General features: G+C 38.3%; 1 protein-coding gene across 1 annotated transcript in view; it reads left to right on the top strand.

The window, feature by feature from the left end:
* The window catches only part of LOC126108642 (zinc finger protein 729-like), an 81,162-nt gene extending 67,930 nt beyond the window's left edge, over positions 1-13,232 (top strand). Inside the window, exon 5 of the mRNA XM_049913951.1 lies at positions 11,102-13,232. Within this exon, the coding sequence (XP_049769908.1) occupies positions 11,102-12,368 (1,267 nt within the window). The 3' untranslated portion in view covers positions 12,369-13,232. The remainder of the gene's footprint in view (positions 1-11,101) is intronic.
* The last annotated feature ends 3,374 nt before the right edge of the window (positions 13,233-16,606 follow it).

Raw genomic sequence — 16,606 nt, 5'->3', positions numbered from 1 at the left:
TTATTGTACAAGCCATGATCAGTCAGTTATCCAAACTGTTGCATCTTCAACTTGTGAAAAGGATTTTGATCTTCGGTTGTAGCCACATATTAATGGGGGCTCTCTCTAGATGTCATGTCATTGCTGTTGGACCTATGGTATGGCTGTCTGTTTCATTAAGGCATACAAGCCATCTGGTTTCAACTGGGTCATTGGTTCATGTGGAAAGGGGAGGGGTGTGTGTCACACAGCTGAAGGATGTAAAATAATTTGACCATTACCAGAACTCACAGACTTTTAGAAAATGACATTTTGTCATGGAGATATTAAATGTACAATTAACAAGTCAAACAATATCAAAACAGGCTGGACTTCAGCAATTGTACACTTAATGTCATGGAATATCTCAACATATTAAACTTTAGTAAATGTATGGTTTCTTGTAAGCCATTTTTGAGAATTTAACCTGTGGACCATGCACTAAAAACTGAGTTCAGGGTGCCTGGTGGTGCAGTGCTATTAATTCTAAGAACAGCATTTGGCCTCAGTTGGCAGTATTCAAGAGGTGCTACAAAGTTTATTTAGAGTTGTCTATCAGCAACAAGTGTTGCACTATGTTGTGTAATGGTCATCTAGCAGATATTGCTGACTTTTCTGTAGTTTAAAGAAGACAGAAAAGGTAAGGACTTAAATGACAGCGATGCAGAAGTGTCAAATGCCGAAGAAGTACTGACTGCTGACAGTGATTCTACAAGAATGTAATCTGTTAATTTTCATGCAGGGGAGAGTAAATTTGCACCTATGGGGGCACCATGTGTAAAACTTCATCTTGCAAATCCTCTGAATCCACTTGAGGTTACACTTTCTTTTTTGATGAAGGGCTGTTAACAATGATAATTAGTAAGAATACTTTTAACTTCACATGCAGATACTTTACTGATCATGTAAGCACACGTTAGCAAACAATTGAGATGTGTATTTTTGTTTGTAATGTTATTCCTACAAGGTGTAGTTGAGAAACTCGATTTTGAAATGTATTACACGAGGAAAGTAATCCTTGAAATACTAATTTTTGGAAAAGTAATGTTTATGCATTCACTTCTCTGATAAAATCCTTCACGAGACTATCAAAATAAATCAAATGGAACAAGCTTATTTTCATAGCACACATTGCTGCTGCCAAAAGCTTCAAATCACAACAATCATTTGATTTGAGTGAAGCACTCCAAAATGGTAGATTATGCTGTGCTGCAAGAAAGCACTAGAAGGCACGAGCACAATTACGTGGGTTCGAAGAGAGAATGGTGCAAGATATAGCCAAGTCAAGGGGCTGAACAGGAATTGGAGGATGGCTGGTGGAAAGGATGCAGAAAATAATTGAGGAAAATTTTAAATCATGGGAATAGTGAGCTGGAGATCAACAGTGGTATTAATATTAAACTCCATTTTATCATTGTTAACAGAATGTGTAACTGCTTAGACAGCATTGAAGTGATGCTATTTATCCCAAGTAGGACAAGCTATTGATCTGTTTAAAGTTTTTTTTTTTCAGTGGGATTTCACTGTATAAATTAGGAAACCAGAAACTGTGGAAAGTACCATAAAACTACACATGGAGCAGGACCAAGATGTTACATTTCAAAAGTTTTTGTTGACTGTTGAAACAGTTATGCAGTTTTGAGGAATGACTAACTGGCATTGATGATGGATATTTGCTGTGCCATTTGGTTTTGTTATGGGAGACGCCATTCAGAAAAGAGGATACATACAATGTTCAAGCTTTCACCAGCAATTTTTTCGAGAACACATCCAATGGTGGACCATATGCACAGACTGTTATTCCTTCCAGATTGGGAGCTGATGCAGCAGTTACAAGTATCACTTAACATTCTACTCTTTCCTAGCATTCAAAGACAGATAATACTTGACCTTTTAAGACCAAAAGGACCACCATAATCATCGGAGGAAAACATATAGATAATAACAGTTGTCAAAAGAGTTGGACATCAAGCTTTCACAGCATCAAATTCAACATTTACTCAGTGATGAGTCTATTTTGTTTTGATTACTGTGCCAAGGCAGCCCTTGAAAGTTGCATTACTAATCTCATCTGCAAAGTGAGGCATCCATTTCTTTTTTAGGAGGTATTAATGGCAGTAATATGTAATAGAATTCCAGCACGCCCTGTGGTCAGAATGCAGAAAACTTGGTCGTTACAAGAGCTGTCTCTTCTGAATACAAGCAGTAGCATTTGCTTCAGCAAGGTAACACATTCTGCAACTAATCTCTTATCTTGCTTCGTAGTGGTTGCCAGCTCCTCTCAGGGGCTTGTTCTTTGTAACACAAAAGGAAGTCATTGGGGTGGAAACCATGTAGAACAAATTGAGCAATGTTTTACCATCTGGAAATTTTCAGAATTGCTTACAGCATCTCAGACAAGGAATATCATGGAGTAGACTAACCACACTGCTAATACACTCCTATTGTGGAACTAAGTATTTCAGTCCATAGCAGGCATTTTTGTACAGCTTGGTGACAAGTTTAATGGTGATTATGTTCAGCGAACACCAAACTGTTGTAGATTAAGAGAACATTGGTTTCGTGAACATTACCCCCAGAACAACTTTTCAGAAATGTATTTTGTTTTCCATTGTTTACCGAGCTCAGTGAAGATACGAGAAACAGAGTGTGATTTATTACTGTCATAATAGCTCACCAAAGCTATTATATCAGCAGGGATGACATAAACACTGGAGAGTGTAGTTCTGTGGCGAAAACTGTACCATGAAAAACGTAGATATTCCTTTTTATTTTCAGTGAGTACTAATTGGTACAGCACTTACAGACCTAATATGCAAGCATTTGCTATATGTTCTTGTGTAGTTTGGATTCTGTATTCCCAAAAGTCAAATAAATTCCATCACCCCTTGAAATGGGCTCTTTTTAATTAAAAGCTGACTGACTAGAGATCTTTGTACTTAATGCTAGGAAGCAATCTGATTTCCTCTCCTGAAACCAGAGAAGGACTGTACGTTTCACGAGAGCTGTGATAATGTGGCCCTAGGTAGCTGTGAGCAGCATTAAATAAAAAGTTTTCTGAACAAGTGGCTTACTAGGCTGTAGAATCCAAGAAACTATTTACTGACTTCTTGCCTTGATTCAAAAGGTATCACTCCACCCTGAACAATCCAGCCGCTGGAATACACTGACTTCCACTCCATTCCTCTTTGTAGTTGTACTTAGAGGACTCTTACATGGACAGTCAGCACCTTGCTGCTGTAGATGTGAAAGTATGAGGTGTTCTGGGCCACCTCTAATATGAGTCCACAGAATACAAGAACCAGACAGTTACAATATTATGCATTAGCTTTGTGACTGAGGAGTTCTTCTTAAAGAATAATTTGTTATGTATATTCTTGGCAGTGAATACTATTAACTAATGTGTTGCTTAACTGCAAGTATTTTGATTAATCACATAGAAAATGTATTTGTCCAAACACTTAGACTAAATAATTATGTACACTGTTCGGTATACAAATCCCATTAAAGGGAAAGTTACTCTTACAGGTCACTTAAATTTTCTCTTTGTTGCAAACTGTTTGCATGAAAGAGAAATGAGACAGAGTAGGGGGGGGTGATTTTGAGAGGGAGGTGCACACACACACACACACACACACACACACACACACACACACACACACACACACACACACACAGAGGTCAACATCCTATTCATCACTATACATAAAGAAAATAATGACCTCTCTTTCAACTTGAGCAGAAAAACCCACATCAACATATGTAGGGTGCGCACAATTAAAATTCCAGTTTCAAAGCACTGTAGAAAGAGAACTACTACTCAGAACGACGCCAAATTTGAGCAGCATATTATTGATGCAGGGGCAAAGGAACAAAAAGTTAACGAAAATTTTACCAGTACACTGAACTGCACGCATCTTAACATAAATTGGGTCAGCTACAAATGACAGATGAGTCACAATACAATGGCGATGGTTTGAGATTCACATTACACCACCTGTACTGTCAAATGTACAGGACTCCACAAGTTTGGTAATCAGTAGTTGTGACACTGTTAGTTAGGTAAGCCCATCCACCAAGACAAGATCCTACCACATTGGATGGGAAAAAAACAGTTTTTAATTGTCCTGAGGCCAAAAACTGCATAAAAAGCAAAAGGACATCGGTTTCTAGTTGAGAGACTGGTAGACATACTCAATATGCTGTCCACCATTTTCTGTGACAAGTTGAAATCGAGAAGCAGCTTGTTCCACATCAGTGTGTTTTGGGGGTCACATTCAGAACACATTGCACTGTGGGTGCCTTAGATTCAGATACGTTCTTTCAGATAACCCCAGAGCCAGAAGTCGCACAGTTTAAGATTAGGTGATCTGGACAGCCAGGCTGTTGGAGAAATGATAGATAATAATTCTAGCTTTTTCAAAATGCGTTGGCAGAAGTGTGATCTTGCATAAAAATAAACCTACACACACATTCACAATTTTGAAGTGATGTTGATGCACAAATGATTCCCAAAGCATTTACCAGGAAAAGTACAGATAACAGGGCCCACACTACTCACCTCCTCCAGAAAATGTGGCCCTACAATTAATGGTGCTTGTTGTCAACCTGCACTACACAGTTAACATTTTCAGAATGAGGTGGTACTGTTTGATGTGTGTGCAGATTTTCCATTTGCTATATTCAGCATACTGCAACATGTCCTTGGATATGGAAACAAACTTCAGAATGTTCCATGGAAGAAATACTTCAGTGAGCTTTTGTCTTGCTGGCAGGCCAGCAGGAAGTAACTCCTAAATATGGACAATTTTGCATGGATAGCACTGCAGGATGTTAAAACAGTTATTTATGCACCGTGCTTGCAGGCATGTTCAGCATTCAGGAAATTCCTCGTGTGTTGCACACCACCACCACCACCCCTTGACCCCACCTGGAGTGTGGACACATCTTCAGCAGATGTTTGTTCAGCTGGTTTCCTTTCTCTGCTGCACTGTACGTCAGAAGAACTTCTCTTAGAATTTTGCAATCGTATTCTCCAGACTCTTAGCAGACATCAGACCATTGCTTTTTTATACCCTTGAGTGCATGGAACTTCAAGGTTACTGGTGCACTTTATCAGCAGAGTACGATCCTTCATGGAGGCAGTCATGTCAGGGGTCTTGGACACAAACTTACAAATAAGTGTCTGTTGGCATGCATATTGTGATGCTTATGGTACCATCTGTTGGCCAGATTTTAGTCAGTGTCCTTTTTGTTCCATAGTGTTTCCCCGTGTCAATAATATGCTGTTCAAATTTGATGTCATGAGTAGAGGTTCTCTTGTTGTAGCATTTTGAAACTGTAACTTTAATTGTGGAAACCTGTACAACTGAATTACTCTGTCAGACATTGACATTAGCAAGTAGGCATATACCACCCAAAACCTAACCTATCCCTTAGTAAAAATGGATATCAAAATGAGATATTGTGGATGAACAACAAAGACAGATTAACACTGCAGAGTCTGACTACCAAAAGTAAATCACAGCTATAAAAGGAAGCCAGCCATTGTGGCCGAGCGGTTCTAGGCACTTCAGTTTGGAACCACGAGACCGTTACGGTCGCAGGTTCGAATCCTGCCTCAGGCATGGATCAGTGTGATGTCCTTAGGTTAGTTAGGTTTAAATAGTTCTAAGTTCTAGGGGACTGATGACCTCAGATATTAAGTCCCATTGTGCTCAGAGCCATTTGAACCTACAAAAGAAAACAGAACCCTAGTCTGAACAGCTTATAGTAATAACATGTACCGTATTTACTCGAATCTAACCGCAAAATGTTTATATTCGTATTATTCTTATGGTGAAGAGAATACTGCATGTGATTCACATTTCATCAGGTTCCTATTAGCAACCATCTCTTCTCGCAGGTAGGAAAAAATTGAGAACGTAGAGTTGGCCATATTGACAAACATCCCAAACAGTCTTGCCAGTTGGATTTTCGTAGTACATTGAAATTCTGCTACATTCGAAGATGAACAATACGGAATTTGTATTTACTTCGTTGGATAATGTCTGAAAATGCAGTGGTCGAAACTCAGGGTCGAGAAAAAAAGCTCGTCTTGCACCTTTTTTTTTTTTTTTTTTTTACTGTCACAAGGTTTTTTCGCCAGTATTTATATTTGAAGCTACTAAGCTTGCCTATGTAGCGCTACATATATTCGACGGCAGAAGTTAGTTGTGGCGGCACCTACCAACATTTCTCAGAACTTCCGCTTGCTTTGCACTCGATTCTAAGACACAGCCGGTTTTTTGGATCACAAAAACTGAAAAAAAAAGTGCGGCTTAGATTCGAGTAAATATGGTAAATCACTAATAGAAGAGCATCAATCACTCATAGCAATGCAGAAAAAAATGTTACTCAGTTCTTAAGCAGTCAAGTTAACACAGTTTTAAGTACCACAAGCAAGAGATCACCTCTTCATCAATTTCAGAATGAACGAAACACTACACATGCATATCTTGAAAACAAAAATTTCAACAGGTAAATTAAGAGAGGAATATTTGTCCATACAACACCAGAGCTGTGATGTAGAGAAAATTGGAAATATGTATAAAAAACACTTTCTATTTGCCAGATACTGTGCCGAACAAAACTATACATTCACACCAAAATGCAAACAAGTCAGAAGCAACAACCAGAAAAGAAACACACACACACACACACACACACACACACACACACACACAAGTTTCATGCCCCTACATGACGCACACATTGGGATCCTGAAAGATGTCACCTTTCGATTCTGCTGTAGTGGGTAACTGTAGATGTAATGACTGGACCCAGACACCACATGGGTAGCCCAGCGAATAGCTTCCATTAATGGCCTTCGGCATGGTATTATAGCTTCCACTGTGTGTGATCTGGAGACCTAGCCTTTAACACCTGCACCTGAATCAGTTGAGGGTCTTCTCGCATCCCAGGTGATCTGCTGTTGGGGATTCAAAAAAAAATATTTTAAAATGCCTGATTGTAAGTGTATTGTTAAGCTTACTATTGTTTCCACCCTGCCAAACGTTGTGGTCTTCAGTCTGAATAGGGTTTGATATAGCTTTCCATGCTACTTTATCTGGTGGAAGGCTGTTTATCTTTAGATAATTACTACAATCTACAGTCATTAGAACCTTCTTACCGTATTCTGCTCTTTCTGTATAACTTGTACCTCTGTACTTTCGTCCAATACTAATCCATGATTCCTTGGTGCTTCACAATGTGTCCTGTCAGCAGTTTATTATTATTATTATTATTATTATTATTATTATTATTATTATTATTATTTTTAGTGACGTTAGGTCACAAATTTATTTTCTCCTCAATTCTATTCATTATTTCCTCTAATCTTCAGCATTCTTCTGTAGCACAACACGTAAAAGGATTCTATTCGTTTTACATCTGAACTGTCAGTTCCCATGTTTCACTCTCATACGAGGCTATGCTCCAAGCAAATAGCTTCAGAAGACACTTCCTAACACATTAAATTTATATAATTTGTTAATAAATGACTTTCTTTCTAAAATATATTTTTTGCCACTGCTGGTCTGCATTTTATGCCCTCTCTACTTCAGCCATAATCAATTATTTTGCTGTCCAAATAGCAAAACTCATCTTTTACTTTAAGAATCTCATTTCATAATATAATTTCTTCAACATTGCGCAGTTTAATTGGACTACATTCAGTTATCCTTGTTTTGCTTTTGTTGATGCTCATCTTAGTTTTCCTTCAAGACACTCTCATTCCATTCAACTGCTCTTGCATGTCCTTTGCTGTGTCTGACAATATTATCATGCAACTGGGTTATTTTTCTCCAAAGGTGTCACTAATTTTCTTATAGGCGATATCTATCTTCTCTATAGTTATAAATGCTTCTATAGGCTTGCATTTATCGTCTAACCATTCCTGCTTAGCCATTTTACACTTTTTGTCAACCTCATTTTCTACACATCTGTAATCCATTTTGTGTGTTTCTTTTACTGCATTTTAATGTTTTCTGGTTTCATCAATTAAATTCAGTATCCAAGGATTCTACCAGATCTTGTCTTTCTACCTATTTTATCTTCTACTTCCTCAAAGCTACCCATTCATCTAATTCTTTTCTTCTGTTTCAGTCAATCTCTGCATAATGCTTCCTTTGAAACTCTCAACAACCTCTGCTTCTTTCTGCATATCGAAATCCTATGGCCATGTTGGCTGACCAGGCCAGTCAGTCATCCAGACTGTCGCCTCTGCAACTACTGGAAAGGTTGCGGACACATTTCAAGAACCATGTTTCTCTGACCTCTCCACAGATTTCCTCTGTTGTGGCTACACAGATATTATACCTGTCTGTATTGTTGAGGGCCACTAGCTACCCTGTCTCGGAAAGGTCTGTGGTGTATTGGAGGGGTGCATGTGTGTACCATGCATCATTTGCATCTATACAGGGTTTTACATCTGTTTCAGAGCCAATGTCTCTCTCTCTCTCTCTCTCTCTCTCTCTCTCTCTCTCTCTCTCTCTCTGTGTGTGTGTGTGTGTGTGTGTGTGTGTGTGTGTGTGTGTGTGTGTGTGTGTTTGAAATTAATTAATTAATTAATTCCTCAGCATATTTATTTGTTTTTATTTATTGAACTGAAATTGTTTCCTGTTTATGTACAGTCATTATCCATGTAATTGGAGCCATACTAGATGGTCAATAAAAACGCTGCAGCTTGCCCTTGTTTTTGATTTACATGAAATCAAATAACAAACTTTGCTATTTTACTCAATGAAATAAACTTATCAATGACTGTTTTACCTAAAGCTAAAAATATTTTTCAAAACAAAGGAAAAGCCAACTGCAAAAGTGTTATTTTATCATTATTTTAACCCTTTGTTTCCTGACATAAGAAAAAATTTACTTTTTAACATTTTCTTTGCAGAATTTAGGCTATTGTGCCCTCAAATGACGGTAGGATTTTTTGTAAAATTTTATTTTATTTTTCAGTACTTTTTTCTCTCCTGGTACTCAGAAGTACCGTCAGACTCCATGGACAGAATCACAATATGCGCAGAAAAGTGCTCCCATTTTTATAACTTGTATTTTATTCCACATAAATATTAAATATTTTTACATTAGAAAATTAACAGAAATATGATATTTCTGAATTTCTTTTTTTAAATTTCGCATAAATTTATTCTAGAGCAACTTCACAATACATAGTAACTCAGCTATACATTTTTGACAGTATATACATATCACATATTTAGTGTTAATGATACCTCATGAAATTGTAGGAAACAGTTCTTTTTCTCATTGCAGCACAAATACACTTTACATGTACAACATTGTGAATGTGGTGTCGACTGAATTTTATTTTTCGCACACATTTTGCATCGTCCTCTTTTACAACTGAACACTACAAAATGGTTTTCTGAGTTGCCAAGATGTACATTCTTCGGAACAGAAAAGTTATCCTTCCTTCTCTTTGGGGGAGTTATTTCATCTTTACCAGAGTTTCTCTTTTTGAGATTTGGCACTTGCTGTTCATTCATTAGCCCTAGTGCCACAGCATGGTTGAATTCCAGCAGTGGCAGTGCCCCTTGTAGATCACTGCAAATGACGTAAGCATTGACAAAAGCAATTTCTATTGCTCCTCAGAAGAGATGGTGCCACCATTTCTTTGATCGCCTGTCAAGACCATAAGTTGAACGTAATCTGTCTGCATAATCCACACCACCCATGTGTTTATTGTAATCACGTACAATAACTGGTCATGGTACATGTACAACATTGTGAATGTGGTGTCGACTGAATTTTATTTTTCGCACACATTTCGCATCACCCTCCTTTACAACTGAACACTACAAAATGGTTTTCTCAGTTGCCAAGAAGTACATTCTTCGGAACAGAAAAGTTATCCTTCCTTCTCTTTGGGGGAGTTATTTGCATCTTTCTGTTTTCTTGTCTCTACGCTCTGTTCACTGCCATGGAAGTTTGACGCAAAATACACTACTTTATTTTCCCTCCATTGAAATACTGTTAGGTCTAAAGATGACTCTCTGTGACTTGATTCCCCACGGTTTAGACATTTTTCTTTGGGTAAATTCCCTGGCAAACCTTTCCTGTTTGTTCTAATTGTTCCACAGGCAAATGTATTTACAGATTTCTGTGTGAGAAAAAGTGGACAGAACAAATAGTGAGAGGTAACGCACTGTTGCTACAATAAAGTGTTTGCACAACCTGACGGTACTAATAAGTCCGCCTTATATTTTCCACTTTATCTCATTCACTTGTAACGTAATGTTTCAAACTATTATAAAAAAACAAAGAAGGTAAGTACGTACAATGGAAAACTCAACGAAAGTTTCAATAAATTGCACACAAATTCAGGCAACACCATGGAAACGAGCGCATACAATCTTCTGTTTTCACAGCAGCGCACGAAAAACAATTTCAAGCTCTGACCGCCAGAGAGGTCTATGTATTGCACAATAACATCTATGAAACAGTAGAGCAGAGCTACTGTTACGTACCGACAGGCTTTCAGATCACAAAACTGCACCACGAGAAAATAATGAGAGTCAAAACTTACTGGTACTTTTAAGTACCGTCAGGCAACAAAGGGTTAAAATCATTATTTGCTCTACTTTCCTGGTTCTTTTTGTGTCCTAGTATTAGTTGTACTTAAAAAGTCTTACAGAATGAACTAGTCACTGTTCACTTGTGAGATGAATGTTAAAGAAATAAGGATCTAATTATACATATTCAGTATTTCTCTTACATAAGTCTGCAATGTCTCAGCCTTCCATTTTTGGAACATATTGAAGTGCAATTAAAATAAATAGATACGAACCAGTAGCTTGCAGTACCATATGTTAAACAAAATCACACACTTTTAAATTAAAATACATACTAAAATGTAGCAACCTGAATCAGTAGTAAATAATGTTGTTGATATTTGTCTGATCATTTTCCTTAGAAATGTGTTAAACCTTAGCATATATTTGCATTACTTAAGCCTTATGACAACTCTGGATTTGGAGGACATGTCACCAACCAATGTTTTTATGTTCTTCTTATTCTTTAGGTTGGTTCATAGTATGGGTGAGAGCTGTGGCATTTCATTCGAAGAAACTGTTCATGAAGGAGTAATCCATGACAAGCTGGAGAGAGGTGCAGAGGACACAGTACCTGTCTACATATGTGGTACCCATACACAAGGATTGACTTTGCAAGAGGATAGCTCATTCAGCACCAGACACAATTGTAGTTTAAGTGAAATGGAATTGCATGAATTTAGTTGCAGTTTCTGCTTACAGATATTTCCTTCAAAATACAGGCTTATAATGCATATCTTCACCCACATTGATGGTGTACAGCCACCTATATTTGTTTGTAGGTCATGTGGGGAGGTATTTTCCAGTAAATCTAGCTTGAACAAACATTTGAAAGGGAGTGGAGGAGATGAAGCCTTATCTGCTGGCAATAGAGAGATATTTGACAGCTGTGATGAGCACAAAAACAATATCTTGGAAGATGGTAAAGCAGTTTCTGTAACAGAACAAACTGAGAAGCAGTTTTCACACAAAGAAACTTTGAAAACTTCAAAGAATTCCATGAAAGACGTATGTGACACACACAGTATAACACATGTTGCAGAGAGAGAAGACAAAAGTGATAGTTATGGAACTTCATGTACAGAAGATAATGCCAGTACTGATGCTGCTGTAGTTACTGTAAAGAGACCCCACAAATGTGATATCTGTGGCAAATCTTTCTTTGAATTGCGTCATCTGAAGACACATTCGTTGATTCACACTGGAGAGAGACCACACAGATGCGATATTTGTGGCAAATCTTTTATTCAGTTGGGTCATCTCAACAGTCATTCACTAATACATTCTGGAAAGAAACCACACAAATGTGACATTTGTGACAAATCTTTTATTGAGTTGCGCTATCTCAAGGGGCATTCTTTGGTTCACACTGGCAAGAGACTATACAAATGTGGTATTTGTGGCAAATCTTTTACACGCTTGCATAATCTCAAGAGGCATGAATTACTACACGCTGGATATAGGCCTCATAAATGTGATATTTGTGGCAAATGTTTTGCTCAGTTGGATACCCTCAAGAGCCACAAATTAATGCACTCTGGAGAGAGACCCCACAAATGTGACATTTGTGGTAAAACTTTTACTGAGTTGCGTTGGCTCAAGAGGCACGCAACGATTCACTCAGGAAAAAGACCACACAAATGCAAAATTTGTGGCAAGTCTTTTACTCAGTTGGGTCATCTTAAGAGCCATTTACTAATACACACTGGCAAGAGACGTAAGGAATATGCTACCTAAGGCAAAGAATTTGCCCTTGCTGGTGCCCTCAAGGTCCACATGATAATACATATTGGAGGAAGACATTGACACCTGTGAAAAGCCTTTACATGTGTCAGGATTTTGAAGATATATGCAGTAATATGCACTAGAAAGAAGTCACAGAGAATGTGACAGATCAATTTGTTTAGCTAGACATTTCACGAAGTTACGGTACTAAAAATGAGAAACCAATCACCCTATGTGGATTCTGTGATTGATACTCCTATGCCCCTATTGCACTTCAGAAGTTCATCATTGTAGAGAAATTGCTTACCTACATTAGTAATTGAACATATCGTGCAGTATTCATCACTCCACATAGTTGAAGGAAATGTAATGGTTTGTCAGTTATCATTCTAAAGATGGGATGTCAAGACTCATATTAGGCATAGAGCAGGAAAAAAAAAGTAAGTTCATGGCGTATCCTTCTCTCAGGTAGTTAATACTCGGGCATACTTACACAACAGTAGTGCTGTGTATGTAATGTTGTGTACATATGTGTACTTATTCTGCTGATCCTCTGTTATGAAATATCTGGTAATGGTAAATATATACTAATGAGCCAGAACTAGATCATGGGATTAATAGTGTGTTGGCCCACCCTTGGACCACTTTGTAGCAGTCATTCTGCATGGTCTGATTTCCAGAGCTATGTTGTGCCAGATGTCTATACATAGAGCACTAAGTTCCCAAATTGTAGGCCAACTGGTTTGTGAGCACAGAACAAATGCCAAGTTAGCTTCCCAGATGTGTCCCACTAGGTTTGTATCAGGTAAATTGGGTGGCCAAGACGTCAGTATGAGTTGTTGGCACAATTGGCATTGTGACATGAACAATTATCATGGAAGAGGGCTGTAGGTTGCTGCAGTTGCTGCAGTAGTGGTCATGTAGTCCACACACACCATTGTCCTTCAGTTACCATTGTCCTTCAGTTACCATTGTCCTTCAGTTACCGCCATTTGTCTCCTAGCAGCCCAAGTGAATGCCCCCCATTACATAATACTTCATGCATTGACTGTGTCTCAGGGGTGGTGCACATTTTGAGCAGGTATTGATTTGCATGATGACTTATTTGGACAGTACTATTGACCAGCTGTAACAAGTAAAATCACTTATGTGTCCAGGTGACATTTTCATTGGGCTGTGATGCAATCCCAATAATCTTGTGCTCACTGCAGTCATAATTGTCAATGTTGTTGGATCAAAATGGGAACATACAGTGTTCGTATGCTGTGGCCTGTTGTCACATCTGCTAGTGTCACTGTTTCTGTTGTTTTAGAGAGAGGATCAGCTTCTTACCTTCACATTCTGCAAAAAGACATGGATTTCTTAATCTTTGTCACCAGTCTGTGGTTTAAATGCCCTTGAACAACTTTCCATGGATGCTCACAAAACTAGCACACAAACAGCCAACCAGTTCTGTTGCTTTTCAGATGCTCATTCCCAGGCAGCAGGCCCTAACAATCTGCCCTTCATCAGAGGCCGTTGTTGGTGTGGTCTTCAGTCAAAACATTGGTTTGATGCAGGTCTCCACACTATCCTGTGCAGTCTTCCTCATCTCTGAATAACTATTTCAATTTACATCCTTCTGGATCTGCTTAGTGTATTCATCTCTTGCTTCCACTCTATGATTTTTACTGCTCCACCTGCCTCAAGTACTGAACTGATTATCCCTTGATATCTCTGAATGTGTCCTATCACCAATATTTTCTTCTAGTCAGTTTGTACCACAAATTTTATTTCTGTCCAATTCTATTCATTACCTCCACATTAGTTACTTTATCTGGTCATCTAATCTTCAACATTATTCTGTAGCACTACATTTTGAAAGCATCTATTTGCTTTTTGTCTAAGCTGTTTCACATCCGCACAAAAGCTTTTAGAAAATACTTCCTAATGCTTAACTCTGTATCTCATGTTAACAAATTTCTCCTCTGCAGGATCACTTTCCGTGCCATTGCCAGTCTACATTTTATGTCCCCTCTACTTTGGCCATCATCAGTTATTTTGCTGCCCAAATAGCAAACCTCCATCTCCCACTTTCTCGTTTCCTAATCTAATTCCTGGAGCATCATCTGATTTAATTCAACTTCAATCAGTTATCCTTGTTTTGTCCAGTCCATTCAGCTGTTCCTCCAAGTCCTTTGCTGTCTCTGACAGGATTACAATGTCACTTGCCAACCTAAAAGCTTTTATTTCTTTTCACTGGACTTTAATTTGAACTACAAATTTTTTTTTTTGGTTTCCTTTACGGCTTGCTCAATGTACAGATAGAATAAGATTAGGGATAGGCTACAACCATGTCTCACTCCCTCTCAACAACTACTTCCCTTTTATGTCTGTTGATTCTTATAACTGCCATGTGGTTTCTGTACAAGTTGTAACCAGCCTTTTGCTCCCTGTATTTTACGCCTGCTACCTCCAAAATTTCAGAGAGAGTATTCCAATCAACACTGTCTAAACCTTTTTGTCAGTCTACAAATGCTTTGCAACTATAACCTATAAAATTATAGTTTGGTAATATTCACACCTGCTGTGTTTGGAATTGGATTTATTACATTCATCTATAAGGTATGAGTGTATTTCATAGTCTCATACATCTTACTTACCAGATGGAAGAGGTTTGTCATCGGCTACCAGTAGTTCTGACAGAATGTCATCTACTCCCAAGGCTGTGTTTTGACTTCTGTCTTTCAGTGCTGAAATTCTTCTTGCAGTATCATATCTCCCATGTGATGTTCATCTATGCCCTCTTCCATTTCTATAATATTTCCTTCAAGTTCATCACAGTATGCTCCTGCCTTTCAGCTCTCTCTTCTTTGCTTAGTACTGGATTTATATCTGAGCTTTTGATATTTATACAGCTGCTTTTATTTTCTCCAAAGGCTTCTTGAATTTTCCTGTATGTAGTATCTATATTTCCCCTAGTGATTCATATGAATCCTTGTACAGGGTGACACACAGGAAATGGACAGTGTTGAACTGCGTAGTACTGAGGGCGTGGTGGTGGGAGGTGGTCATGGTGGGGATAGTTCTGATCCACACAAGACACCATTTCATTTACTCAGTCACTATGGAGCAGTGGGGCTTGCAACGTCGAGTGTTTGTCTATGACAGTTTCGTGAACAGTGGTGAGTCTATTATTGCTATGCAGCGATTGTTTCGTGCGCAGTTTAAAGTCGGTCAACATGGAGCTGTTCCGAGCTATAACACAATCCACAGATAGGTGGAAAACTTCAGATCAACTGGAAACATACTGGATAAGAAGCATCCTGGTCCGAGACGCAGAGTAACGATACCAGAAAATGTTGAAAGGGTAAGGCAAGCAGCAGTCAGAAGCCCAGGACGGTCAGCTAGATGTCATGCTAGTGAGTTACGAATCAGCCGTGAATCGGTTAGACGAATTTTGCATAAAAAATTAAGATTCCGTCCCTACATAATGCTCATTGTCCAACAACTTAAGAAAACTGATTTTGCTGTACGAGAAGACTTCACTTACAGAATGAAAGTGATTTTGGGATCGAATGAAAATGAAATTTTATTGATGAGCGATGAAGCTCATTTTCATTTAAACAGGACCATGAATAACCAAAAACTATGTTACTGGGCTCCAGAGCATTCATACCTTATCCACCATCATCTTCTACACTCAGAAAAAGTAACAGTCGGGTGTGCTCTTGGCTCTGTTGGCATTATTGGACCTTATTTTTTTTTATTTTATTTTTTTAAGAGAATGGGGTCACAGTTATTGTTAAATCAATTTGTCACGTTCGTATTCTTGAAACCAGAACTAAGAAGATGAAGAATCCCTTTAAAACGCATTTGGTTCCAGCAGGATGGGGCAACATCGCGCACTGCAAACACTTCAGTGACAGTTGTTGGACGCATGTTTCTTGGCCGGATTGTCTCACGTTTTGGCAATGTTAATTGGCCTCCCAGGTCTGCCAGCTTGTCAGTATGTGACTTTTTTGTGTGGGGTTACCTTAGGAACTGTGTCTATAACCTAAACCTCAAAATTTGGACGAGTTGAAGTATGCAATCATTCAAGAAATTGCTGCCATCCCTGCAGAGATTTTAGTCCATGTGATGGAGGATTTTGAGAAGGGAAATGATGGACATCACCTTGACAACACTATTTTTCACAAATAACTTTGTGAACTAAAATGGCAAATAATGACATTTGATTTTGTGTTAATAAACATGCATTAATTTTAAAG

This window comes from Schistocerca cancellata, chromosome 11, assembly GCF_023864275.1.
Source record: "Schistocerca cancellata isolate TAMUIC-IGC-003103 chromosome 11, iqSchCanc2.1, whole genome shotgun sequence".
NCBI classification, from domain to species: Eukaryota; Metazoa; Arthropoda; class Insecta; order Orthoptera; family Acrididae; genus Schistocerca; species Schistocerca cancellata.
Note: the sequence above shows the minus strand (reverse complement) of the source record. Positions and strands in the feature narration are given on the sequence as shown.